General features: G+C 41.4%; 1 protein-coding gene across 3 annotated transcripts in view; it reads left to right on the top strand.

Annotated features, from left to right (window-relative positions):
• Window positions 1–27,944, top strand: part of SAMD12 (sterile alpha motif domain containing 12) — a 272,823-nt gene that overhangs the window by 104,323 nt on the left and 140,556 nt on the right. For all 3 annotated transcript variants that reach the window (XM_083359832.1, XM_083359833.1, XM_083359831.1), the window contains exon 4: window positions 3,557–3,697. In XM_083359832.1, coding sequence (XP_083215958.1) covers window positions 3,557–3,697 — 141 coding nt within the window. The remainder of the gene's footprint in view (window positions 1–3,556; window positions 3,698–27,944) is intronic.

Genomic DNA, 27,944 nt, shown 5'->3' with positions numbered 1-27,944 from the left:
ATAATAAAATGAAATGAAATGAAATGAAAATGTTGTAAGGACGATCCCATTATTTGCCTAAATTATTTACCTATATTTTTGTGTGTGTGTGATGGGCATGGCTGGGAACACATTTACTATCCTATCTTCCCTTTACATTCTCAAGGTGTTCCTTGATCACCCCTAGCATAATATTGTATGTTTTCTTGGCAGATGGGCACCCCTCCAGACAAAATGCTAGGTGACAGCCACCCATCCCTTTTGATTTTTACCGAATGCCTGTGGGGAAATATCTGGAAATACTAATACAGCAATATTGGGGATGGTGATGAAATCAAAAGCATTAAGCAGCTCCCAAACATCCTGTTTTGGGTTTAGTGGCTCAAGGTTGCTGTATCCATTGGTAAAAGGAAAACAGGACTGAAAAAGAAATAAAAGGAATACTTTACAGATAGTCCTTGACTTACGACCACAATTGGACCAGAATGTCTGTGGCTAAGCAAGGTTGTTAAGAGAGTCATGCCCAACTTTATAACCTCTTTTTGCCACAGTTGTTAAGTGAATCATGTGGTTCTTGGATTAATCTATAAAATGCATCCAAAATCTGGGATCCATGGTTCCTGTAGGGTTGAAATTTAGCAAATTTACAGTTGAGTCAGTGCTGATGTGCCTCCATACAGCTGCTTGGAGTTTTAGCAGACCAGTCCTGGCTTAGCCCTCCAGAGACCTGGTAGACTAGCCCCGTCTTTGGCCACTTGAGTTCTGGTAGACTGGTCCCATTCTAGCTTTCTGGAGGCTAGGTAGACTGGTCCCACCATCATCTGCTAAAGGGGGGGTTATCAGCCATGGTCAAGCTGTCAAGAAATCAAAACTCACTGTCACAGCATGCACAGTCTTATTACGCTGAGGTAACCCAGGAGTAAATACAGTAAACAGTGGTTTGTACTAAGTAGTAGTTTATATTACAATATCTACAAATATACTAGAAACAAAATACATACATGTGGTGATAATTCAGCAAATTCCAATACACAGCAATTACAGCAGGAAATGGACAAGAGAGAGAGAGAGAGACTGCAGCAAGGCCTTCCCTTTTGTTCTCAATTTCTTAAAGGGATACAGACTCCTGCTGAGTCATTCCTAACATTGCATCATTCATTTCACATTATACAAGCTGATTAGCTTCTAAATCATTACCTTGACACTCACTCAAACTCTTACTGCTTTTTTTTTACCCTTGCTCATTCTGTTTCTCTGTTTAGGTAAAGAACTATCTAGGAAATGATGATCCAACAGGTCATCGTTTGTCTAGTTGAAAATAAAATCAATCTATAGCCTTAGCAGTTGGCTGACCTTGGCTAACCTTGGCTGGATTTGGACGCTAAGCAGGATCAAGCACCATTAACACTTGAATGGGAGGCCACTGATAACTCTAAGAACTTTAGAGCAGATTCAGTAGTCAAAAAGGCATTTTGGAAGAAAACAGCAGTAAATCATCTCCATGCAGTTTCCAAGAATGAAGTTACCAGGACTTGAGCTTACCTCAGAGAAGACTTTACTTACATCCATATTTATTGAACAGTTGGTGCATCTAGGAAATAGGTTTATAAATGTACAGTACAAGGAGCCAGTAATGTAAATGTGTAAGTCAGTCTGCCAAAGTTTTAGATTTGTATTTAATTTGCCTTGGGGGTCTTTGAGGTTCTTCTTGCAAGCTCTAAAAATGGCTGTCCTACATTTTACAATGCATTTTCAAAGCAGCTTAATATGATTTGTGCTTGAATTTATACTTCATATGGGAATTTGAGTTATGATTATTTCTTCCTCTTCAAATCATCAAGGCCTCCTGAATATGTTCAGCTGAAAAACAGAACTGTCTTAACAGTCTTTTATATCCAAGATTTGTAAAGGGTCAGTATAGTTCCCATCAGGACAATAAATTATTTGCTGGAACACTTCCAAGAATTAAAATGTTTATTTTTTTATTTACTTTTTTCTTCTTGAACCTTTCTTCTTCATTGTGTTGGATAGCTGGTGATCTCCCAACATCACTCAAAATCAATGGGTAGAACAAGAAAAATTACCTCAGGGTTAGATTTTAGGATTGCTGTTATTTAATAAAGAGGAGCCATACCAAAATGAAATATTTCTCCTGATATGGCTATCTAAAGTCTACTGGTAAAGGGACTGGCCTAGAAACCAGGAAACTATGAGTTCTAGTTCCACCTTAGGCACAAAGCCAGCTAGATGACCTTGGACCAATCACTGTCTCAGTCCAACTCACCTCATAGGATTCTTATTATGGGGAAAATAGAAAGGAAGGAGCAACAGCAATATATTGGCCATCTTGAGTTAATTATAAAAATAATAAAGATGGGTTATAAATAAATAGATAAAGGGCCATACAGCATTGCTTTTCCAGGACCTGAGGAGAGTTAAATATTGCATTCTGAGGTCACCATGTCGCACAGACATTGCCAATCTTTTGATGGATGTAAGGACAAAGAAGTGCTGGGGCTTACAGTCCTCTGTGAAGATTGTTCCAGATTAACTTGGTTCCATCACCCAAGTACATTCCTGTTGTATGTGTTAAAAGATCTTTTTCTCCTGTTGCACTTTATTTTTTAAAATATTTTTGATAGTTTAATTGACTGTGTTACTCTACTTTGGCACTGTTATGAGGGATGCATCTGAATAAACTGGCAGAATATATATTGTAGATAAGTGCAACTACTTTACACTGAGCCATACAAATGACCCTCAACCAGTACTACTGGTTTCCTATCTATTCATCAAAGAGATCTACCATTGCTTGCTAGATGTTCCTCCTAAGGGCTTGAACTTGAGACCTTAAGTATATTAAACAGAGCTGTGGTGGTGCATTGGTTAGAATGCAGAATTGCAGGCTAACTCTGCCGACCGCAATCAGTTCAATCCTGATCGGCTCAAAGTTGACTCAGCCTTCCATCCTTCACAGGTTGGTAAAATGAGGACCCAGATTGTTGACTCTGTAAATCAGAGGTCCCCAATCTTGGCCACTTTATGACTTGTAGACTTCAATTCCCAGAATGGCTGGCTGAGGAATTCTGGGAGTTGAAGTCCACAAGTCCTAAAGTGGCCATGGTTGGGGACCCCTGCTATAAGCCAATTCAGAGAGGGCTGTAAAGCATTATGAATCAGTATATAAGTCTAAGTGCTCTTGCTATTGGTGTATGTTCTCCTCCTAAGCAATTGTGCAGTCCTCATAACTTCTTTTTGACCACAGCATATTAAGCACAGCTCCTTTCCTATATAACAAGTACAGGTGCTGGAATCTCAGTGAGTGATTTTGTCTTCTGAACCTGGATCTCCAGTGTGGAATGTAATTAAATCACTGAGGCAACATATATTTCAGGGCTGCCTATTCCCTCAATCTATCCCATTGTGAATCAGATTGTTTCCAAGAGAATATTTGCACTGCAGGCAGTGTCTCCTAGAATGAGGGCATTGACAGCATGTAGAACTTTTTTTATTATTATTCATTAAATGGAAATGCTTGAGTAATCCCTCTTCTTCTCGTCTCTTCCTTTGGATCCAGGCCGCGCACTGCTCAGGCTTACTGACAAAAAGCTTGAGCGAATGGGGATTGCTCAGGAGAGCTTACGTCAGCACATTCTGCAGCAAGTGCTCCAGCTGAAAGTGAGAGAGGAGGTTCGAAACCTACAGCTACTCACACAAGGTAGGATGCATTCGACTCAAGGAGAATGCAGAAGGTGAGATGGGAAGGCTACCTTCAAGCAGGGAGAGATTAATTTGATGCTCTCCAGCGTGAACTCATGCACAAGGGGGTCTCGCACAACCAGAGCACTCTCCCTCATGCTGAACTAGAGGAAAATAAGAAAAACAGGTGATTTATGTACTATGGGACTACCTGCTTGTTGTGATAAGATCCTTTTTGTATTAGAAACAAGCCCTTCTATTGCTTCCTAACATGTATTTTGCATACACAAGTTGGTCCTTCAGGAAATGATTATTGGAAATGAAATAGTGGTAATTTGCTTCTATATCACTCATGCTGCTGAGGAAAGAATCCCTTGTTTGACTTCATGTGGGCTGATCTAGAATGCAGGAGCTTGGTGCTTAATTATTTGGATTCTAGTGTTAGTCAATATTATTCCCATGCTGATCTCTTCCATTGTCTGAAATCTAGCTGGCCAATATGATGAATATACTCTATGTTTTGTTATGCTGTGATATCCATACTGGCTGTTTTCTGTCACCTTCTGTTATGAATTTATACGTGCAGGATTGGCAGAGACTGGAACCAACACATCAAAAAGGTGCTAGGTTAGAAAAGTTGCATAGATGGAAGGGAGGACCTAGTCAGAGCTATTTTCAGCAATGGAGTGGTGTTAATTTTAATGCTGAGTTCTTGGGATCATGATTGGGTTATATCCATGACCCAAGTGAAAGCTTTTACTACCAGACACAACATAATTCCAATGTGTTAGTCTATTGTCTAGGACAGGGGTCCCCAACCTGTGGGCCATGGCTCAGTACTGGGCCATGGCCTATTGGTCATCGGGATGCATGAAGGCGCATGCAGGTGCATGCAGGTGCACTCACTCCACACATTCACGCCAGCACCACCCGGAGCATCCCACTGGCACTAGCACCACTCTGCCCCAAACATCTCAGCAGCACTAGCGTTGCTCCAAGCATCCCGCCAGGGATAGCACCCCCCCAGAGTGTCCCACCAGCACTACCACCGCCCCGAGCATCCCGCCAGCACTAGCACTGCCCAAGCGTCCCGCCAGTGCTAGCACTGCCCGAGTGTCCCACCAGCACTGCCCCAAGCATCCCGCTGGCGCTAGCACCCCCCCTAGCATCACACCAGCACTAGAGCCACCCCTAGCATCCCGCCGGCACTAGCACTGCCCCATTTGCGGCACTTGCGCTCACGCGGCCCCGTTTGCATGTGCACATGAGCTCACGTGTGGCCCATTTATGTGTGCCACACACATGTAACGGTGCCTGCCTCCCTTTCCAGGCCACCAGACCAAAAAGTCTGGTCTAGGAAGTTCTTCCAAGGCTCATACCCAAACAGTTACCCTGTAAAAAAAATGAGAAAAACACAGACCATAGAATAATAGGGTTGGAGAGGACCTTGGAGGCCTTCTAGTCCAACGCCCTACCCATGGCACGGGATCCTATACCATTCCAGACATTTGGGGGGCTTGATTGCATGGATACAAATGATCGTAGAAAGTATAACAGAATAACAGAACAGAACAGTAGAATTGGAAGGGAGGACCGGAGATCCTCCAATCCAAGCCTCCATCCAAGCAGGAGACCATTTCAGACAAATGGTTGCCCATACTCTTCTTAAAAGTATATCCTCATTTTTTTATATTCATACTTTTCATACAAAAGAAAGTATGTACTCATCCAGCACTGTAGAATCTTTTCTCAGCTTGGAGTCAAAATTAGAATAGATGTAAGAGATTCGATTAAAAGTGTTTTGCAATATCTGTTCACTAATAAATCTTATTATCTTGGACTCAAAATATAATAACATTTTAACTATTTGGATCAACTCAGCTTCATGGCAGTCTTCTCTTGCCTATATGATAAAGTCTAGATCACAACATAAAACTTTAACTTGCTATTAAGCAAACATTTTCCTACTGTTCTAAATGAGTAAGTTGTAGCTAAGAAAGTTGATTTGGAATAGCTGTAATCCCTTGATGTTGCCTGCCAAATCAGATTTCTTCCCCTTGGTTGAGCTTGATCCAATCTTGCCTGATTAATCCAATAAGTAATTGGTTTATCCTCTGAGCCTTATGAAAAAAATATCACAGAATATGTTAAGGAATTTGTTGTGCAGAGGTCTCCTTGTGCTACTAAAGAGTTGCACAGACAAGGAAGGGTACTGAGAGCAGTAAGAGTCACACAGTAACCACAAGAGTACACTGAGTTGTAAAAGCAAAAAGTAGTTTACTTTAAGATGGTGTAAAAACAAAAATGCACAGTCAAAAATAAACAGTCCAAGTAGCAATCCAAAATACAAAGTCTTCTTTTTTAGTAGATATCCACATTGGTGGCTTCAACAAGGAACTTGCTGGGAGACATAATAATTGTTTTTTGGATATCATTCATAGTTTCAGAGTGTCAAGATTCCAGCTGTCTGTGAACATACACTATGAATACTACTACTGTTCCTAGATCTCCCTAATGCATGATTGGTTGAGTACAGTTTCATAACTAATATGGTCTTGTGCAGTGCTTTTTTTGTAAGAGAAAAAGGTGCCGGAACTTACACATGTCATACAACCCGCCTTGCCTACCCTACAAGGTTCCATCCAAAAAAGGTGCCGGAACTCCGTTCTGAGCGTTCTATGAGAGAAAAAGCCCTGGTCTTGTGGATGCTAGTGGCTACAGGTTTTTGTATCAAAGTGCAGGGACTTTGTTCTACAAGAGAATTGTGTCAGTCTCACCAAAGTGCTTTCTGCCTTGCTGTGCTTTTAGCTTGATTCAAATACATCTGCCTTTGACTTTGTTTTTTGACCTGCTCTTTGGAAAGCATTTGCTGCTGAGACTATGCCTAGTTTAAGCACATTTACACATCACAGTACATAGTACACGGTATGATAGTTATAATGTTTTCTCCCTAATTATTTGCAGGGTTAAAATTAATATTATTTTGCCAGGCAGTGTAACAATTTTATTCTGTCAAAAAGGAAAAGTATGCATGTGGGTGGTATCTGCAACTGTGATGCAGAAAAGGAAAAAAAGGAAATGAATTTGGAATAGTTGATTTTTAGCATTAATGGAAAATATCTGGGACAAATGATGAGAATCCCTTTCAGATAGTTGCAATCCCTAAGATTCACCTTTTGAGTGAAGTTAATGCTATGCCAGTCAAGGTTGTGAACCCTTTACAAGACTTAGATTGGGGTCAATAGTTCACTATAGTGCCTTTGATAGTTTAGATATAGCTTTGAGTGGAAGATAAGGGCTTGTATCAATGGAATGACTTGACCAAGATATTTTGTAGGCCATCCCAATGAACTTATTTTGTTGAACTCAAATACATTATGACCAGTGGGATTCACTTTCTCAGTTTCCAATACTCCAGTTATATGCCATCCTCTTGATGATATACAGGAAGCCTTGAGGCAAAATGTGCTTAAATTCAAAGTACTGTAATGCTGTTGGGATATTATCAAAAGATGTTGACTGTTGTGAATGTGGCAAATCCATATGGGAGATTAGAAAATTTATTCATAGAAAAGGAATTGTTAAAAAAAGCCACATATCAAATATTATCCATGCTTTTATACTGCTGAATCAAACACCTACTTGGAATATTGTGCCCAGTGTTAGTCTTCAAAGGGGACTTCAAAGAGGATATTATACTATAAATCTTCTATGACAGTCTTTATAGAAGGCCTTGGAGATCTGGCTAGGGAGAAACAGACTTAGATTCAATCCTAATAAGATTAGTTGGCTGTAGATTTTAAGGTTCTCCCCCCCAGTACTACAGATTTTTAATCTTTAGCTCTGGATAGGATGGCAGGTCCCCTCAGACAAAACCAAGTCTATAATTTGGGGGTTCTCTCATCTCCCTGAGAAGCAAGTGATAGCTATGATGAGAAGGGCCTTTGCACTAATTGATCTTATGTATCAATTGCTTCTAGATCAGGAGTTATTTTTCACAATGATTTGCCAAGTGACAGGCAGTGATCAGGTGCTCAGGCAATTGGTTCTCTTGGATCCAGAGACAATGAACATTCCAGTAAATGAAGGGATTTTAAGCTTTATTATTAGCTCAAGCAAACAGAGTTAAAAGCATCACATAAGAAGTATGCATACCAAGCAAGATGATGTCCAACTCTCTTACAGCTGTCAGGAGCTCCTTAATATACAGAAGAGATATACCCCAAGGGCAGTCAATTTCCATATACCCAGCACTAGATTCCTTGCAGAAGCTCCTAACTAACAGCCACAACAACCTCAAGGTTTTAATCAAAACCTGGCACCATAACTTCATGGCCCTGGTCAGGAGACTGTAAGACCTGATCTTGACCAGCTGGCACAAGATTCTGGGATGGGAATCGAAAGTCTGAGAATTTCACAGCAAGGAAAGCTTTGAAGCTATAAGAAGATCACACACACACACACACACACTTTTCTTTTATTCAGTAAACAACAGTAAAGAAAATAAGCAGGCTAACTCAGAACATCCCAAAGGTGCTTTTTCTCAAGGCAACTGGACTTTCTTGTTTTTCTTGACATTTCGCTTCTCATCCAAGAAGCTTCTTCAGCTTCCAGAGAGCTGAAGAAGCTTCTTGGATGAGAAGCGAAACCTCAAGAAAAAGTCCAGTTGCCTTGTGAAAAGCACCTTTGGGATAACTATGACCTGGATGACTGAGAATCTCCACAGACATCTACGTAACTCAGAACAAGCTCTGAACTTCTAGACTTTTGATATATACTTTATATACATAAAAGAGAAATCAAAATATCTCACTAAACTCCCCCAGGATAACAATGGTCTTCTTCACTGCCACTACACACAGTCACTCATGCTTTAGTTACCATTGGTTTGTATTACTGAAGTGCACATGGGGTTGATCTGGAAGACTTTTCAGAATCTGCAACTTGTCCAGAATGCAACACCCATTAGCTTTCATTATGGTTTCCAGGTGCAAATCTGCGTGCAGGTCATCAAAAGTATGTCCTAGGGGTGGCTTATTAGTCTGCTGTTAATTCTGCCTGCTCCACCACATCTGACAATATTGACATGGCATCGGATGGGACAAGGAGAAGCAGGTTGTCAAGATAGAACCGCTATGATGCCTGCTAGCTTCTGTTGCTAATCAACTTGCTATAGAAAAGGGGGAAGAGCTAGAAAGCGGAGGGAAGAAATGGAATGCCAGGAAGCTCTTCATGGACAATGAGAGCCTGCAAAATGCCAAGGTCAGTACTGCAGCTGCTCGATGGAGAAGTGGACTGTTCCCATAACAAAAGGAAGAATTACTATTGGACAATGTGAACACTTGGTGGGTTGGGGCATAGGAATTTATTGTTTAACTAACCAAGCTTTCATGCAGGAAAACCCAGAGCTGGTTTTGCTTCTTTAGTTCCAAGATGGTGTATCCAATAAAGTTTTACCTTTTGGAACTTAATTGCCTTTGTTGGTTTCGCTAGTCGGACTATTGACACAGGTTTTCTTTTTCACAGCAGCTGCCATCACCACTAATATCCCCCCCAAATCCATATATTTTTAAGCTCGTTGGCCTTCCAAAAGGCAATAAGATCTGGTTGTTTCAGTGTGTGTTAGGCCAGGCCATTGAATGAGTCCAACTCTGAGAATTTATTTATTCAGAAAATGTATTTGCTAAAGAATTTTAAAGAATTTATTCATTTATTCATTCCCCCTTAAATGTAAAATAACAATGAAGGCAATATCACAACCATTACTCCACTTTATCTTAGTTTGTAAATTTGTGGTGAACTGCCCAGAGTCTTAGCCAGATGTGTATATTAAATAGTAAATTCCCTAGTGGTGTGTCCTCACTAATTCTGGGTAAGGTTCTTGCTGGCTGGGAAATTCAGAGGCTGTTTGGCATGTTTTCTGAGAAAAGCTAAAGAACATTAGGACAACAACAACAACAATAACTCAAAGAAACACAACTTGGTTAAAAGAGGTGGATGCAAATAAAACGGAAGTTGAAATGAAAGAACTAGTAATAACAACAAAAATGGTAGAAAAAAAAGAGCAAGGAAGATCAAAAATTGGTCAGCACCAGGTGAAGATGAACTGCATGGGTTTTGGTTGAAACATCTAACTGTTATATACCCACTCATTGCCAAGCAGTTCAATAATATACTACAAGGAGAAGAAATTGAAAAGTGGCTAACAACTGGGAAAACCTACCTAATAATGAAAAATCCAGCAGAAGGGGCAACACCAGGCAACTACAGGCCAATTACCTGCTTACCAACAACTTTCAAGTTGCTAACTGGTGTGGTAGTTGATGCAGTACAACAACATCTAGTTGAAAACGATCTCTTTCCACCCGAGCAGAAAGGAAACCACCCCAACAGCAGAGGAACAAAAGATCAATTCCTAATAGACAAAATGATCTTGGAAAACTGCAAGAAAAGGAAGACCAACCTGAATGTGGCATGGATTGACTACAAAAAGGCTTTTGACTCTCTGCCACATGACTGGATAATCAAGTGCCTAGAAATAACAGGAGTCAGCAGAAACAGCAGAAAAATTGTGCAAAGATCGATGGCACAATGGAAGACACAGTTGCAGGTCAATGGTGAAAGACTGGGAGAGGTTAATATCAAGAGAGGAATATTTCAAGAAGATTCATTATCACCACTACTATTTGTTATTGCACTGTTTCCTCTGTCAACAATACTGAATAAGTCAGGACATGGCTATCAAACATCAAAAACATCTGCCAGACTATCCCATCTCCTTTACATGGATGATCTGATGCTGTATGGAAAAACATCATCTGAAATAGAATTGCTGCTGAACACTGTCTGTATATATAGCCAAGATATTGCAATGGAGTTTGGCTTGGACAAATGTGCCACACTTACTCTCAAACAAGGAAAAATAGTGAAAACTGAAGGAATCAAGATGCCCCACGAAAATAACATTAAAAGTCTGGATAAGGAAGATTACTACAAATACTTGGGTATCCTTCAAGCTGATAACATCAAGCACACTGAAGTGAAGAAAAAGATTAGAGGTAAATACATCAAGAGAGTGAAGAAGATCTTAAAGTTCAAACTCAATGGAGGAAATACCATGAAGGCAATAAACACCTGGGCAATTCCAGTCATTAGATACACAGCTGGAATAGTGGACTGGACTTAAGCAGAACTAAAAGCAATGGATAGGAAGACCAGAAAAATAATGACAATGAATCATACCCTTCATCCACGCAGTGACATTGACAGACTCAATCTACCAAGGCAAATAGGTGGACGTGGAATGCTGCAAGTACATCAGATAGTTGAAGAAGAAGAAATGGCTTTGGAAGAATATCTGAAGGACAATGATGAAGATGCACTGAAATTACTATATCAGGAAGGCTTACTGACTACTGGAGAGACCAAACTGGCCTACAAGAAAGACCAAATGAAGAACAGAATAGAGGCATGGGAAGACAAAGCACTACATGGCCAGTACATTTAAAAAATAGCTTGGAAAGCAGATAATAACAGACCTGGCAATGGCTAAGAGCAGGAAAGTTGAAGAAAGAGACTGAGGAACTAATTCTGGCTGCACAAGACCAAGCCTTAAGGACAAATGCATACAAAGTCAATACTGAGAAGACAGCAACAGACAGTAAGTGCCGCCTATGCAAAGAAGCTGAAGAAACAGTGGACCACCTGGTAAGCTGCTGCAAGAAGATTGCACAGACTGACTACAAGCAGCGGCATGACAAAGTAGCAACAATGGTGCATTGGAAGATCTGCAAGAAATATCATTTGCCTGTAAGCAAGAACTGGTGGGATCATAAAATAGAGAAAGTCATAGAAAATGATAAAATTAAACTGCTGTGTGACTTCAGAATTCAAACAAACAAGCACCTGCAATATAACATCCCAAACAATTGTCGATAAGAAAGACAAAAAAGTCTGGATAGTGGACGTTGCAGTGCCTGGAGACAGCAGAATAGACGAGAAACAACTGGAGAAGATAATTAAAATACAAAGACCTACAAATAGAAATTAGAAAGACTGTGGCAAAGGCAAGCAAGGATAGTACCAATAGTAATAGGCATCTTGGGTGCAATTCCAAAACAACTGGAGCACTACTTGAACACCATTAGTCAATTGCAAAAGGCGGCCTTACTAGGAACTGCTTCCATCCTGCGACGATATCTATAATACCATCAAACATCCACATCTGCCTATCCCAGGTCCTTGGTAAGGACTCGATAGGTAGACAAAAATGCCAAATCCAGTCTGAACATCTGGCTGACTGTGTGATGAATAATAACAATAACAATAATAATTAAAAAAAGTGATGATCAGAAATGATATTTCTGAGTAGGGGTAAAATGATGCAAATCTCCTAATGTTACATGTACACAAAAGGGATCTGAGCTGTTTGCAACCAATGTGAAAATAAATGTGGGAGTCAAAATGGACAGTTCAGTGAAGATATTGACTCAACATGTGATCACTGTGTATTTATGGCTGTGGAGTGTCTGGTTGCTACGTTTGAAAAGGTATGCAGTGAAGTTGGGAAAAATCAGAAGAGGGCAACCAAATCACCCTCAAGGGGCTCATGAGAAATAGCTAGAGAATTTGGGACCCTGAAGTTAAGAAAAGTTAAGAAAACACATGTATGAAATGAGGTATGACATGAAGGATATTGCCAAGGAGATTTCTCTCTCTCTTTGGTTATCCAATGCAGCCAATGAGAAGATGAGTTAAAGCTGATTAATGGTAATAGTGATGACCTCTAACATGGATGTTTTTTAAAAGGGCTTGAAAGAGAGGCTTTAAAAGAAGCCTCTATCCCAGGGGTCTTCAAAGTCGGCCCTTTTATGACTTGTGGACGTCAACTCCCAGAATTCCTCAGCCAGCCACAAGTCATAAAAGGGCCAGGTTTGAAGACCCCTGCTCTATCCCAACTTCCCCAAACCAGTATAACTAAATGACAATAAGGAATGACACCGAAGCAAGACAGATCTTGGTCTTCTTCTCTCTGTAATGTATTTTGAAAAGTTTTTACCTTACCCCTGTTAGTCCTTCTATAGTTGCTGTAGCCCTGCAGTTGAAATTTACATTTCAAGACATTGTTTTGTTTTCTTATTGCTTCCCTTCTGATCCTGCTCCTTAAATATTCAGAAAGCATGCATAGGAAGGACTTTAATAGGGAGAATGTTTTCTGGAAGCCAATAAGGAGCAGAAAAAATGCATCTTCTTGGATGGAACTTTAGGAAATCTTTAAGCTTTCAAGCCTTGTATTTATTTATTATTTATTTATTAATTCGGTTTATATACCTCCCTACTCTCGAAGCACTCAGGGCGGTTTACAAGGCAAAATTTAAAAACAATACAATATAAAATTAAAATAAAATTAAATTAAGTCTAGCCCCCAAAAATTAAAATCACAATTTAAAAACATTAAAACCCCTCAGTCCAGACCAGATAGCTCAAAGAGCCAGGTTTTTAGGTCCCGGCGAAATGAACGAAGGTCGGGGGCAGTCCAGGGTTCCGTTGGCAGTTGATTCCATAGTGTAGGCACGCCCACAGAGAACGCCCTCTCCCTGGGGATCACCTGTCGGCAATCCTTGACTGGTGGTACCCTGAGGAGGCCCTCCCTGTGGGAGCACACAGGATGATGGGAAATTGACGCTGGCAGCAGGTGCTCCCTCAGATAATCCGGGCCCATGCCATTTAGGGCTTTATAGGTCATCACCAGCACCTTGAATCTCACCTGGAGGGCAACTGGAAGCCAATGCAGCTTGCGGAGAAGAGGTGTTACATGGGAGTATCGGGAGACTCCCATCACAACTTGCACGGCTGCATTCTGCACCAGCTGAAGCCTCCGAGTGGTCCTCAGGGGCAACCCCATGTAGAGAGCATTGCAGTAGTCTAGCCGGGAGGTCACGAGTGCATGGGTGACTGTGCATAGGGCATCTCGGTCCAGATAGGGCCGTAACTGGCGCACCAGGCGAACCTGGGCAAAAGCCCCCCTGGCCACGGCTCCTATATGATCTTCCAAACTGAGCCGTGAATCCAGGAGGATGCCCAAGTTGCGGGCCCTATCAATGGGGGGTAATACCTCACCCCCCATAGTTAATGATGGAAAAGATTGGTTAGTCTGGTATGCACAGCCACTCAGTCTTGGCAGGATTGAGACGAAGACTGTTTCTACCCATCCAAACCCGGACCGCCTCCAGGCAACGGGACATCACGTCGAGGGCATCACTGGGTTGGTTCAGGGTGGAAAGAAAAAGCTGGGTATCATCAGCATACTGATGATACCCCACCCTGAAACCACAAATGAGCTCACCCAGCGGCTTCATATAGATGTTGAACAAGAGGGGAGAGAAGACCGACCCCTGAGGGACTCCACAAACGAGAGGCCTCGGGGCGGACCTCTGCCCTTCTGTCAACAACAACTGCGAGCGGCCCAGGAGGTAGGAGGAGAACCACTGTAAAACAGTGCCCCCCACTCACAACCCCCTGAGACGCCGCAGTAGGATACCATGGTCGATGATATCAAAAGCCACTGAGAGGTCTAATAGGACTAGGACAGAGGTACAACCCCTGTCCCGAGCCCGCCAGAGATCATTCACCAGCGCGACCAATGCCGTCTCTGTGCTGTACCCGGGCCTGAAGCCCGATTGGTACGGGTCCAGATAATCAATTTCCTCCAGGAACAGAGGGAGCTGAAGTGCCACCACGCTCTCAACCACCTTCGCAAGAAAGCGAAGGTTGGAGACAGGACGATAGTTGTTCAAAATAGCCAGGTCCAGGGCAGGCTTCTTGAGGAGGGGCCTCACCTCTGCCTCCTTCAAGGCGGCAGGGAAGGTACTCTCCCTCAAAGAAGCAGTTATTACTGCCTGGAACCAGCCTCGTGTCTCCTCCCGGGCTGCATATACCAGCCAGGAGGGCATGGGTCCAATAAACACATGGCGGAACTCAGTCTCCTCATGATCCTGTCCACCTCATCTGGGGTCACAGGATCGAATTCACTCCAGGTAACATTCTCTAGACCGCTCGATTCCTCCCCATCAGTCTCTGCCCAGTCAGAATCCAAACCGGCTAGAATCTGAGTGATTTTGTCCGTCAGATGATAGCTAAACTCCTCGGCCCGCCCCTGCAAAGGCTCCTCCCTCACCTCCTGATTAAGGAGGGAGTGACTCACCCTAAACAGGGCGGCCGGGTGATTATCTGTGGACGCGATGAGGGCAGCGAAGTAATTAGACTTCGCTGTCCTGATCGCCGCGATATAAGACCTCGTAAAGGTTCTTAACTGCAATCGGTCAGACTCAGACCAGCTGGATCTCCAACAGCTCTCTAGACCTCGTCTCCGATGCTTCATCTCCCGGAGCTCCACAGAAAACCATGGAGCCCGCCGGGATCTGCGCCGGGTCAGGGGTCACAAGGGTACAACACGGTCAAGCGCCTCAGTGGCAGCCCTTTCCCAGGCATCCACCAAGGCGTCGGCTGGGCTGTGAGCGAGGGGGATAGGTATAGACCCAAATTATGTATCTACTGGTGCAAAAAATAGTTTTGCAAGATAGAGACAGTCAAATGTAAACTGTCTTGCCAGAGCTAGATCTCATGTTGAAAACACAAGTTGTTTTTTTTAAAAAAAAAAATCTTGTAATCTCTGCCATGTACTGACTGAGCTCTGTCTATGGTTGATCACACATGCTAGAAGTCAGGATCTTTCAATACGAAAGAGTCATGAATTTATGTAAATAGTGTCACTATTTTCAAAACACTTAAGGGAATGTGAAAATCAGCAAAAATAATGGCACTGCATATTATTTGAGCAGAATCCATTCTGCTGTAAAAAGGAAAAAAATGTAAAATACATTCCTAGTTTTGGGGAGAAATATTTTTAGCAGTTTGGTAACACAATAGCAGGAACAGTTCTTGCACATTCATCACCGCTTGGCACATTGATATTTTCATTTAAATACCTGTACTGTAAATTTGTCTTTGGAGATTGTCAGTCATCCAGGTCATGGATGTCCCAACGGTGCTTTTTCAAAAGGCAACTGGACTTTGTTTTTGCTTGAAGATGTTTTGCTTTTCATCCAAGAAGCTTCTTCAGTTCTGGAAGAACTTCTGGAGAACTGAAGAAGCTTCTCATATGAGAAGTGAAATGTCTTCAAGGAAAAACAAAGAGCAGTTGCCTTTTGAAAAAGCACCTTTGGGACTACCTGTACAGTACTTCTCTTTGTTACAATACCTACTGTGTAAGAGTCCCCTTGGCTTGTTTCACATTTGAAAAGCACCTATTTATTAGATTTTTTCTTCTTCTTTAAACTTGAAGGAAAGGTACATCAATTTCCAAAATGGGTTCTTATTCAGGTTTAAAAGGTAAAGGTTCCCCCGCACACGCATGCTAGTTGTTTCCAACACTAGGGGCTGGTGCTCATCTCTGTTTCAAAGCCGAAGAGCCAGTGCTTGTCTGAGGACGTCTCCGTGGTCATGTGGCCAGCATGACTAGAGGCCAAAGGCGCACGGAATGCTGTTACCTTCTCACCATAGTGGTCCCTATTTTTCTACTTGCATTTTTATGTGCTTTCGAACTGCTAGGTTGGCAGAAGCTGGGACGAGTAACAGGCACTCACTCTGCTATGCGGCACTCGGGATTCGACCCACCAAACTGCCGATCATCTGATCGACAAGCTTAGCGTCCTAACCCACTGAGCCACTGCTCAGTACTTCATTTCAGGAACAGTCCATATCATGCACCTTCAGATCATGGCCTGATTTTTTTTTCTTCCTCAAACTTATGTGTTGAACTTTATGATGACAGCTTTTTGAATGAGATGTAAATGGAAGCTGACCCAGTTTCTTCATTACTGATTATTCCCCGAGGCTCATGTGATTGACACTTATAGGTCATGCTTTTCATTTTATGGAAAGCATATCCCACAGCACCTTTAACTTCCCTGACCTATTGATCCCATTCTGTTTTATCCTTACCCCGGTCTCCAGCCTCCAGCTTTGAGCAGTTTTCTTCTGTCACATCTCTGTCTCTCTCTCTCCATTTCCCAACACACACACACACACACACACACATCAGCAACATTCATTAGGCAGTGGCATATGCCCAGCATAAGGACTACCCACTAGGCACTACAGTTGGAGGAGAAGCAAGCACTTGGAACCAAAGCAGCAACTGGGAGCAGCGCTTCTGATGCTGCTGCTGAGAGTGAGGAAATGTGTTTTATGTTTATGTCAGTATTTATTTCCATAATTGTCTGCCAGAGGAGAATTGTTCTGTATTTTGTTTTTCACATATGACAAGCCGCTTTGTTCTTAAAAGATGGGGCCAAAGACAGTTTGACTTTGATTTTCAGAACTGGGGAAATGGTCCTTCTTTGTTCTGTCCTTATCCTAGCAGCTTTTGTGGATTTAGCTGGCTCAACCTAACCATTACCGCACTTGATAGAGCAACTCCTGTGCCTTCCCTTCTTTTAGCGAAACTTAAACCAAGCAGAATTAATGACTTGATTTCATCAACACTGTTTTTTTTGTTCCTTTTTTTAAAAGTTCCTTTCGATTCTCCAGCCTGTCTTTTGAAGCATCTTGCCTAGGTGCCTATTTTTGTGTCCTTTCAATTAGCTTAGTACAGGAATTATCTTGAAATGGATTTGGAATCCAGTATGATAGGCTTCATTGCTATTCTGGTTTGATTGCTGCATTTTTGCACTTCTTTTTCAGTTGACAAAAACAGTGAAACACACAAAGCTTCTGTGTCTCTTTAGGAAAGATTTGACAACTAGGTCAATTTTCTGAAGAAAAATTAGACTGGTACCCCCATCAGTCTTGCTGTCGTCATAATTGAAGGGCAGTATTTTGACCTTCCCACCCTACCGAGCTTGGCTGAAAAAATTCAGTCAGGTCATTGAATTTATTTGACAAAAATATCCATGCTCTCTCTCTCTCTTTCTCTGAGAGAGATGCTTGAGAAGACATGCTTAATTTATTTCTTAATCTCGATTCATACAAACCAGCAACCAGTTTCCTAAAGATTGCACAAAGCACAAACACATTGCTCACTGAGTTATCAGTTGGTGCATTCCTTAGCTTTGTGTGTGGGCTGCTGTGCTTTCAGGAAACAAAGCCCACTATAGTCAGGATCTGCTGTTATGGCTCAGAATTAAAGCATATTGAGATCACTTTTTTAGACAGTTTTTTTCACGCAGCATTTTCAACTGACTTTTAGTGGCATTTTAGCTAGAAACTACACATTTGGCAGGGCAAGTAACAAAACTAAAGTTGCATTAATAGCACATGAAATGGTATGTAGAGTTTCATGCCTGAGCAGGGAGTTGCACAAGAAAACCTCCAAGGCCCCTTCCAACTCTGTTCTTCCATTCTGTTGATAATACAGTAGTCACAATCAGCAAAAGTGATGCAATTTTACATGACATTCATTACAGGGAGTCCTCAACCTACAAGCATTCATTTAGTGACCATTCAAAGTTACAACGGCATTGAGAAAAGTCACTTATGACCGTTTTCCACACTTATGGCCATTGCAGCATCCCCACGGTCATGTTATTAAAATTGAGACAACTGACATGTATTTATGAAGGCTGCAGTGTCCTGGTGTGTGTGTGTGTTTCATGTGATCACCTTTTGTGACCTTCTGACAAGCGAAGTCAATGGGGAATAGCAATAGCACTTAGACTTATATACCACCCAATAGCGCTTTACAGCACCCTCTGGGCTGTTTATAATCTCAGCACATTGCCCTCCCCAACAATCTGGGTCCTCATTTTACTGTCCTCGAAAGGATGGAAGGTTGAGTCAACCTTGAGTCCCATCAGGATGAAATTCCAGGCTGTGGGCACAGTTTGACTACAATACTGAACTTTAACCACTGTGCCACCAGGGCTCTAGAAGCCGTGTTACTAACTTAACAACCGCAGTCATTCACTTAACAGCTGTGGCAAGAAAGTTCATAAAATGGACCAAAACTCACTTAACAACGGTCTTGCTTAGAAATTTTGGGCTCAGTTGTAAATTGAGGACTATCTGTACTGTAATTAAACCAAGGTATATGTACCTGAAGTGCCTATATTCTTTTTTTGCCCTCACTTTGACTTCCTTCTCTTTCCTCTGTTTCCACTGTCCCCTGGTACATTGCACACCATGGACCTTAATGCCCACATAACTCTCCTTCTAATGGGATTGTTAAAATACTTCAGATTATATTGTCATTGAAATCAATGTGCTAGGCATATAATTCATCTATATTGTTATTAGAGGTCATAAGGGCATGTTAGTGGCATGAAAATTCAGTCCCTGGAGAATAATTACGTCTAGGCAGGTGAAACTGGGCAAAGAGGTAGAGTCCAATTCAATCAAGGCAAGCAAAGGTTAAAACTCTGTTAAGTTAACCATGAAAGTGACTTTATGGAATGTCACATGTTTTCTTGGCAACCTTCAGGAAGTATTTTGACCCTGCTTTTTCCCAGGCTAGCCTACAGCCCTGGAATTTCCTGGTGATCACCCATCAGTTTTAACTACTGCTGATGTCAGCACAGCAGGTTGCCTTAGGGCAGGGGTAGGCAACCTTGGCTCTTTTATGATTCGTGGACTTCAGCTCCCAGAATTCCTGAGCTAGCATGCTAGCTCAGGAATTCTGGGAGTTGAAGTCCACGAGTCATAAAAGTTGCCTATCCCTGCCTTAGGGAAAACCTGTGAGTAAAGGGTATTGAAGTCAGGACCATGGACAGCTACAATTGTGTTTTGCAGATTAAAGATCTTGGTTAATGTATGACTGGGCCTGGAATTACCATTGTAAGTTGTCCCAGTCATTAAGCAGATCTTCATGTGACTGACCCAATTTTACATTTTTTGTGGGGGGGGGTCATTAAGCAAACAACATGGTCATTAAGCAAACTCATTGTCTGCAATGGTGCTTTTTGCTGAAAACCAGAAATAAATGCGTTTCCAGCAAAAAAAAATGTAAATTGTGGTCACATGACTTTAGCATGCTGGAAACATCTGTAAATGCAGGCCAATTCTTGAGAACCCAAAATGGGATCATGTGACTGATAGGAGTGTGGATGCAATTGGAACTTTGAATCTGGATTCTACTTTTGGGGGGTCCATTATAACTTTAAATGGTTGCAAAGTGATCCATTTTAGATGGAGGACTATCTGTTCTAGGAAGATGTTGTCTTAGCATCAGCTAAAGCCTACTATGTGAACAGTCATGATGTGATTTTCTCTATTTCTGGAAGAGCTAGATGTACTGTTAAAAAGCCTTCATCTGCTTCTTAACAATATCACTTCTGTAAACATATGAACATTTGGCATTTTGCAGGACTTTTAACATCTGCCCAAAGGACATTATAACAACTCTAGAAGTACCCTGAATATAGAACCAAATGTCCTTGTTTGGAAAAATGGTTTAACTCACATCTTCATCAAAGCTAAGATGACATTTTGCAAATCCCCAAAGAATTTCAAAATAGGTCCAGCCACTCTGGGGTGTTGAGGTTCAATGAACTGCAAAAGGGATGCAGCTAGCCTGCACAAAACACCTGACTCATCTTTCTCTTCCTGTAATGTATCCATTCATGAACTGCTCAGACTCTGAAAAGTCTGGGAACTGAAGTGGAGAAACAAGGATGTCATGTGAATTGCAACAAGCCACTTGCCTGCTTTGAAGTTAACTACGAGGGCAATTCGGAAATAAACCTCTGTTTGGTTATCAATGACAGATACAGAATTTTTATTATACACATTAGAAAACGACAACATTACATTACTTTTCATCATAATTGCCATTCAAATTGAGGCACTTGTCACAACGTCTTACAAGATTTGGAATTTCTCAGTAGTAGACGCTCGGCACCAAATTTAGGCTATAGGGGACTGATTAAAAAACATCCGTACAGAACTGCTTCAAAAGTTCTTGGGTGCATCTAGTGGTGTGAAGGTGAGCATTATCGTGAACCAACACCACACCGGAAGTCAGCATGTCCCAATGCTTGTTATGGATGGCTCGTCTGAGTTTTCATAACTTTTTACAGTAGACTTCTGAATTAATAGTCGAGCCACACTCCATGAACTTCACTAGCGGTATTCCTTTGGCATCTTTACATTTGGTGGGATTTTCTATGACAGAAAAGGACCATAAATCTCAAAGGCAGGGTGCCCATAATTGTAAGCCTAACCTAACTTCAAGTATTGATAATTACTATATAATTCTATTATATTCTTTGAAGAATGAAAGCAATCCACATGTTTTAGATACTTTTAAAATAAATACAATATTGAAAGTCTCCATTGGGTTTTCAAATTATATATTTCAAAGTTAAACTTTTCTTTCTTTCCTTAGAAGACTGCCTGTTCGTTTTTCTACACCTAATTTATATATTTATAAATTAAACATAATTATGAATTGTTTAAGGCTTAGCTAAAATATCCTTCATCCATGTGCATTTTTAATTTGCTTACCTTTGGGGAAAGTCCCCCCTACAATTGCATTTTGTCTAAATTTTAGGATGGTTTAATTCCTGTATGCTTATTATCCATTTTCCACACTGCCCTTGTTCTTTCCCCAAATTAAGTAATTTCGAGCAAAGCCAGTGAAGACCTTGTATCATTTGCTTCTAGCAAGCATTACTATGCAGATATCTCTGATATATCCCATGCCAAAACTGAAAGTTGACTGCTTTCCAGAGATGTGCACACAACCCTTAATTTCCCAGTAGATTTACTTTGCAGTGGGCCACATCCCCTTGTCAAACCTCTGTCCGCTGCCTTGCCAAGTAAACCACTTTGAAAGCTTTCAGTAAAGCATTGAGGGCTAGAGAAGTTCTCTGAGGATGGGCTCCAGCACAGGTTCAAAAGCTGGGAAGACTAAACTTCTGGTCCTGGTGACCAATCCAGATTGGATCCTTCAACATTATCCTGGGACATGTATTCATTTGCTTTCAGTAAAACATCCAATGCCTCATTAAACGTCAAACTGTTTAATGAGAGCCGAGAACCCATAGATCTTGAATGACATGGCCTTCCTGCCGTAGGGACTGACTGACTGACTGACTGACTGACTGACTGATTTATTTATTTATTTATTTATTTATTTATTTATTTATTTATTTATTTATTTATTTATTTATTTATTTATTTATTTATTAAATTTATATACCACCCTTCTCCCGTAGGACTCAGGGCGGTTCACAAGGTTATTTAAAAAACAGATACAACAGTTACAAAACTTAAAATCAATTAAAAGAATTATATAAACCTTGCAATAAAACCCCAGTTAAAAAACAGTTAAAATCCCAATTAATATGCTCAGACCAGGCCAGAGAGCTTAAAGAACCAGGTCTTCAGGTCCCGGCGGAATGAACGGAGTTCGGGGGCAGTCCTAAGCTCCACAGGCAGCTGGTTCCACAGGGCAGGCGCACCCACAGAGAAGGCCCTCCCCCTGGGCGTTACCCACCGACAATCTCTTACCGGTGGCACCCTGAGAAGACCCTCCCCGTGGGAGCGCACAGGACGAAGGGAGCTTGATGCCAGCAGCAGGTGCTCTCACAGATATCCCGGACCCAAGCCATTTAGGGCTTTATCCAATAGTTGTAGCTAAAGCTAGGCTTGTTGTATGACCTCCCTTCCACAGGCCATTGGGAAGACATGTCTCATTTTTTAAAAGTTCACTGCAACCCACATACGAGTGGTTTCTCCTCAGTATTGTGTGTGATTCCCCTTTTTGTTTACTCTGAGGCTGAATTTCAGTGCCAGACCTAAGTTCTGCAGATTTCCCCTTCTTTTTTCTTAGAAAGAGCTTTTTTTCCCCACCCCACTGCTTTTGAATATTGCGATCTTTTAGATCATGAGCTCCATTGGACAACAATTCTCGTCCTTCTAACTATTGGATATATTGGATAAAGTTAATATGAATTCTAACCAGGGTGTTAAATTTGGAAATAGCTACAATATCGAGGTCAAAGAAGCTTTGTGTGGGAGAACCTAAGAAACTGAGTTAATGACAAAGTTCAGAAGGAAGAGATCTGATTCCCAATTCACCCATCTCAATGCTACACTGCCAGGAGAAAGCACCGTATAGTTTCTCCTTCTCCTTCTCCTTCTCCTTCTCCTTCTCCTTCTCCTTCTCCTTCTCCTTCTCCTTCTCCTTCTCCTTCTCCTTCTCCTTCTCCTTCTCCTCCTTCTCCTTCTCCTTTTCCTCCTTCTCCTTCTCCTTCTCCTTCTCCTTCTCCTTCTCCTTCTCCTTCTCCTTCTCCTTCTCCTCCTTCTCCTTTTCCTCCTTCTCCTTCTCCTTCTCCTTCTCCTTCTCCTTCTCCTTCCCCTTCTCCTTCCCCTTCCCCTTCCCCTTCCCCTCCTCATCCTTCCTCCTTGTCCATCATCTCTCCATCTCCTCCTCCCTCTACTCTTACCTTCCCTCTCTCCTCCTTCTTTTACAAAAAAAAACACACACAGCGTTTGGAGCCCTACAGCTCTGTCACTGGGATAAGACGAAGGATGCTCTCCTTGGAAAATAGGTTGTCTCAGTGAAAATTAACAAGTGGCACATCTACCCTAAAAGTGGAGTTAGCATATATAGACTCAGGGCTTCTCAAAAAGGAGGGTTAAGACCTGCAACCTTTCATTCTATAGTCTCAGCCTGCCTGCCTCTGGAGTAACTGGCAAGATTTATTTTTGGCTGTATTATGAATTACACTGCTCTGATTAAAGAAACTTTGGTGAGAGAAGTAAAGATTTCAGAGTGCAAAGGACTGTAAGTTCAGTTCATAAATTCCTGGGCTGAGCGTTATTTTCCATTGAACCTAAGCACTTAATTACTATTATTATTATTTTCTTTCTCCTTCAACCCACTCTTTTGTATTATACTTGAATGATCTAGTAAAAAGAAGATAGCTGTTTTACGGAACTAGTTCTTTGCCTCTTGAAAACTTCATTTGTGATAGGTAAAGAGAGGAGATCACCCCGTGTTGCCACAGCCACTTAATTTTATTTATTTATTTATTTATTTATTAATGGGACTTATATGCCGCCCTATCTCCCGAAGGACTCAGGGCGGCTAACAACAACATATAATAAGTACAGACATTAAGATAAAATTAAAATTAAAGTCATCTGTGCAATAAATTAAAATTAAAAATTAAAAATAAATTAAATATTGTAAACATAATTAAAATGCCTGTCAGTCCAGGTCAGCCAGGTGGAAAAGGAGTGTTTTGAGGCTGTGGCAAAAGGACTGGAGATCTTGGGCCATCCGAAGCTCAGGGGGGAGCTGATTCCATAGGACTGGCGCTCCCACAGAGAAGGCCCTTCCCCTGGGGTTCGCCAGCTGACATTGTCTAGCCGATGGTACCCTGAGGAGGCCTTCTCTGTGTGAGCGTACTGGGCGATGGGAATTCGTTCCCAGTAGCAGATGGTCCTGCAAGTATCCCGGGCCTAAGACACTTAATAGTCTGCATTCCCTTGATAAACTCACCAAGTGGCAGGCATCATTCGAGTTCATGTAGAATAAGCTGCTTGGACTTCTTGTTGTTGACTTTTATTGAATGATACCATTCTACGATGCTGTTGTCTTGTGTTCTTCTTCAAGCGTACTAAGAGAACTTTGAACGGCCGATGCTAGACATTGAATTGGAGAGCTTCTGACGCACTGGGAGAGTTTTAGCTTGGCTCGCTTTAGGATGGCAAACTAGTGACTTTCATTTGGTATTGGGTGCCATTCCATTATCTATAATCATTGGCCATCCTTTGGCTGAAGCAAGTTAGAACCCCAAATTTGTCAGGTGCAAATTAATAAAACGGAAGGGTAATAATAATGGCTTCATTAAAATTACTAAACCATATATTTTTTAAAAGTTTTAAAATCATGAAGTATAAATTTAAGCTCCATTTCTTCGCCTTCTGTATAAATGCACATATTGATAGATATTTTCTTGAAAGTCAACTCTCAGAGAAGTGGAAGTATTTTTGTCAGGATCTCTTTTCAGCATAAATGAAGTTTGTTTTTGACTTCACGGATTGCAACAATATATTATTATCCTGAAGGCCACAGTTAAAGCATTTCAATATATTCCTTCTTAATAAATCAATTCCGGCTATATGTACGCAAACAACTATGGAGAAAAAAATTGAAAAACTATTGATCTGAAAGAGAAACCAATGTTGTTTCTTGCTTGACGTTTCTGGATGCATCAAAAGTCCTTTACAGTCATGGCCAAATTTAAGAAAATGAATAACAGTTTTTTTTTCCTTTTATGAAATGCTCCACATTTTGCCATGTCTTGGCACATCTTCTTAACATCATTAACTGCAAGTGTGTGTGTGTGTGTGTGTGTGTGTGTGTGTGTGTGTGTGTGTGTGTGTAAATGAAAGGTGGATTGTCAGATGAAGCAGAAAAACCATTAGCAGTATGCTGTGATCTGAATAAAGCAACATTAATTTTTAAAAAGAATGTATTCAGGGACCTGAGAGAACAACTGAATGGAGCAATATGAAAATACAAGTAATGCTTTGTGGATGATTATTTATGGCATCTCTGTCCATAATCTAGGAATATATGTTCAAAATTATTACTGGACAATGACAGAATTTTCATTAGAGTGAAAATTACATGGATGTCAGCATCTGAAACATCATTTGTTTGCAGTCACAGCATGAAGAATTGAGCACAGGTTTAGCAAAGCATTGAATACACCTTCTAGCAAGCCCAGTTAAAAGAAAGAGTGCAGAGAAGTGCAACAAAGATTATAAGAAATCTGGAGGCTAAACCATATGGTGAGCGATTAAGGGAACTAGGTATGTTTAGCCTAATGAAGAGAAGACTTAGGGCAGGGATCTTCAAACTTGGCCCTTTTATGACTTGTGGACTTCAACTCCAAGAATTCCTTAGCCAGTGTGCCTGGATGAGGAATTCTGGGAGTTGAAGTCCATAAGTCATAAAAGGGCCACGTTTGAAGACCCCTGACTTAGGGGGTGGCCTAATGGTTATCTACTAGTACCTGAGGGCTGTCACAGAGAAGAGGGGGACTGACGTACTCTCCAAAGCACCTGAGGACAGGACAAGAAGTGAGGAGTGGAAGCTTGTCAAAGGGAGATCCAATCTGGAATTAAGGCAGAATTTCCTTACAATAAGAACAATTAATCGATGGAACAGCTTGCCTCCAGCAATTGTGGGTGCACCTTCAATGGAGGTTTTCAAGAAAAGATCGGAAAGCTATTGATCTGGGATGGAATAAGGTCTTCTGCCTTTGGTAGGGGGTTGAATTAGAAGACCTCTAAGGTCCCATCCAACCTTATGATTCTATATAAGATTTACATTGTTGAAAGATTCTCCCTCTGTAAGTGTTCGATGCCAAATTCACAATTTTGAGCCAGGCAGATATTCCTGCTATTTTCATCAGGAAGGAGAAGCTATTTTCCAGGTGGATTTGCCCTAGTTCTCATTCTTGAACCTAAGAGATCAAGTAAAAAAGGATTAATATTAGCAGGTTTTTCCTGAGAAGAATCAAGGGAAGAATAAATTCATAGAGACCTTGGAGCTGCTAGGAAGAATTTTCCCTGGAGAAAGGGCAAGATTAATTAGGAGATATAGCCAAAGATGTATGAGAAGAAGCCACCATGGTATTACATTATACTGTAGCTAGTATATAGGGACGTGGTGGCTCAGTGGGTTAGGACGCTGAGCTTGTCGATCAAATGGTCAGCAGTTTGGCGGGTTGAATCCCGAGTGCCGCATGACAGAGTAAGCGCCTGTTACACATCCCAGCTTCTGCCAACCTAGCAGTTCGAAAGCACGTAAAAATGCAAGTAGAAAAATAGGGACCACTGCAGTGGGAAGGTAACAGCGTTCCATGCGCCTTTGGCGTCTAGTCATGCCAGCCACATGACCACGGAGATGTCCTCGGACAAGCGCTGGCTCTTTGGCTTTGAAACGGAGATGAGCACCGGCCCCTAGAGTCGGAAACGACTAGCACGCATGTGCGGGGGAACCTTTACCTTTACCTAGAACCCACCTTTTCTCTGGCAGATGACAGATACAAGGACATCTCTTTTCAATTTATCCTATATATCCTAGATCCTTACAGCAATCCTAAGTTGTAGTTTGGGGCTGAGAGATAGTAACTGTTTGGCCCAGAGACATCTTTTAAATTCCATGATGTAAAGAGGACTTGAATTAGAGCTAAGGATTATAATTTTGGATCCATTCCAGCATTCTGTTTAATTATTTGTATTTAGTTTGACATGTCCAAATATATATATCTACCATTCTGTTAGGTTAAAGATTTGCACCCAACTGCACGTTTATTCATTTGTCCTATTTGTACTTGTCCTGGCATGATGCTTTAGGCATAGGAATGTATCATTGCCTGTTTCTTCCTGGTACATATTTACAAAGGCTTTTTTCCAGCTTCTTTTGTGTTAAAAGAAGAATTAAAAGAGAAGTTTCTCCTATGGAGCATTGTCCAGAACTTCTGTATAAATATAACACATTTTAATGGGGGGAAAAAGGTGAAATCACAGAGGAATAGCTTACATTTTTCCATTTGTGACAGTTAGACAGAAGTCAAGGGTGGGTTGGTGTTTTTCTGCTCAATAGTCATACTTTATCAAAAGACCAACATTTCCACCTTGGTTCCTGGCACGTTGAAAGTGAATTTCATTTTGCAGAACACTTAAGCCTATAAGTGACACAATTGTTCTGATGGGTTTAAGCAGCTAAAGGAAGCCCCTTAAGGGAACATCACCTGTTCTGAAGCACTTGGAATTGTCAAGGTTCAGTAACAATGTTTTTCTGCCTCTGAGAAAGCCCCTGGGAGGTTGCTAATTAGACTTTACCTACACCATTGGAAACTGGAGCCTCTCCAAAGGCCTTCTGCAACAAGGCATTAGTCACAAGAGCCAAATGCCATATTGGTGCTGAAAGCAGGCATGAGGTTCATTGTGAACCACTCAACCCATTAATTCTAGATGGTATTCCTTTATTTCTACACTGTGTGCAAATGGCAGTTCCTTTATTCAAAACACAAAGAGCAACCAAGTATTGGGAATGTGTTAAACCTTTTGTGTTACTAATGTGAGCCAAGCAGATTTGCCCTCATTCTTCTTCATCAGTGGAACGTCTTGCCTCCAGAAGTTATGGGTGCTCCAACACTGGAGATTTTTAAGTAGAAATTGGATAACCATCTGTCTGAAATGGTATAGGGTTTTCTGCTTGAAGAGGAGATTGGACTAGAAGA

This window comes from Vipera ursinii (assembly GCF_947247035.1).
Source record: "Vipera ursinii genome assembly, chromosome: 3".
NCBI classification, from domain to species: domain Eukaryota; kingdom Metazoa; phylum Chordata; class Lepidosauria; order Squamata; family Viperidae; genus Vipera; species Vipera ursinii.
This window is presented reverse-complemented; position numbering and strand designations above follow the sequence as displayed.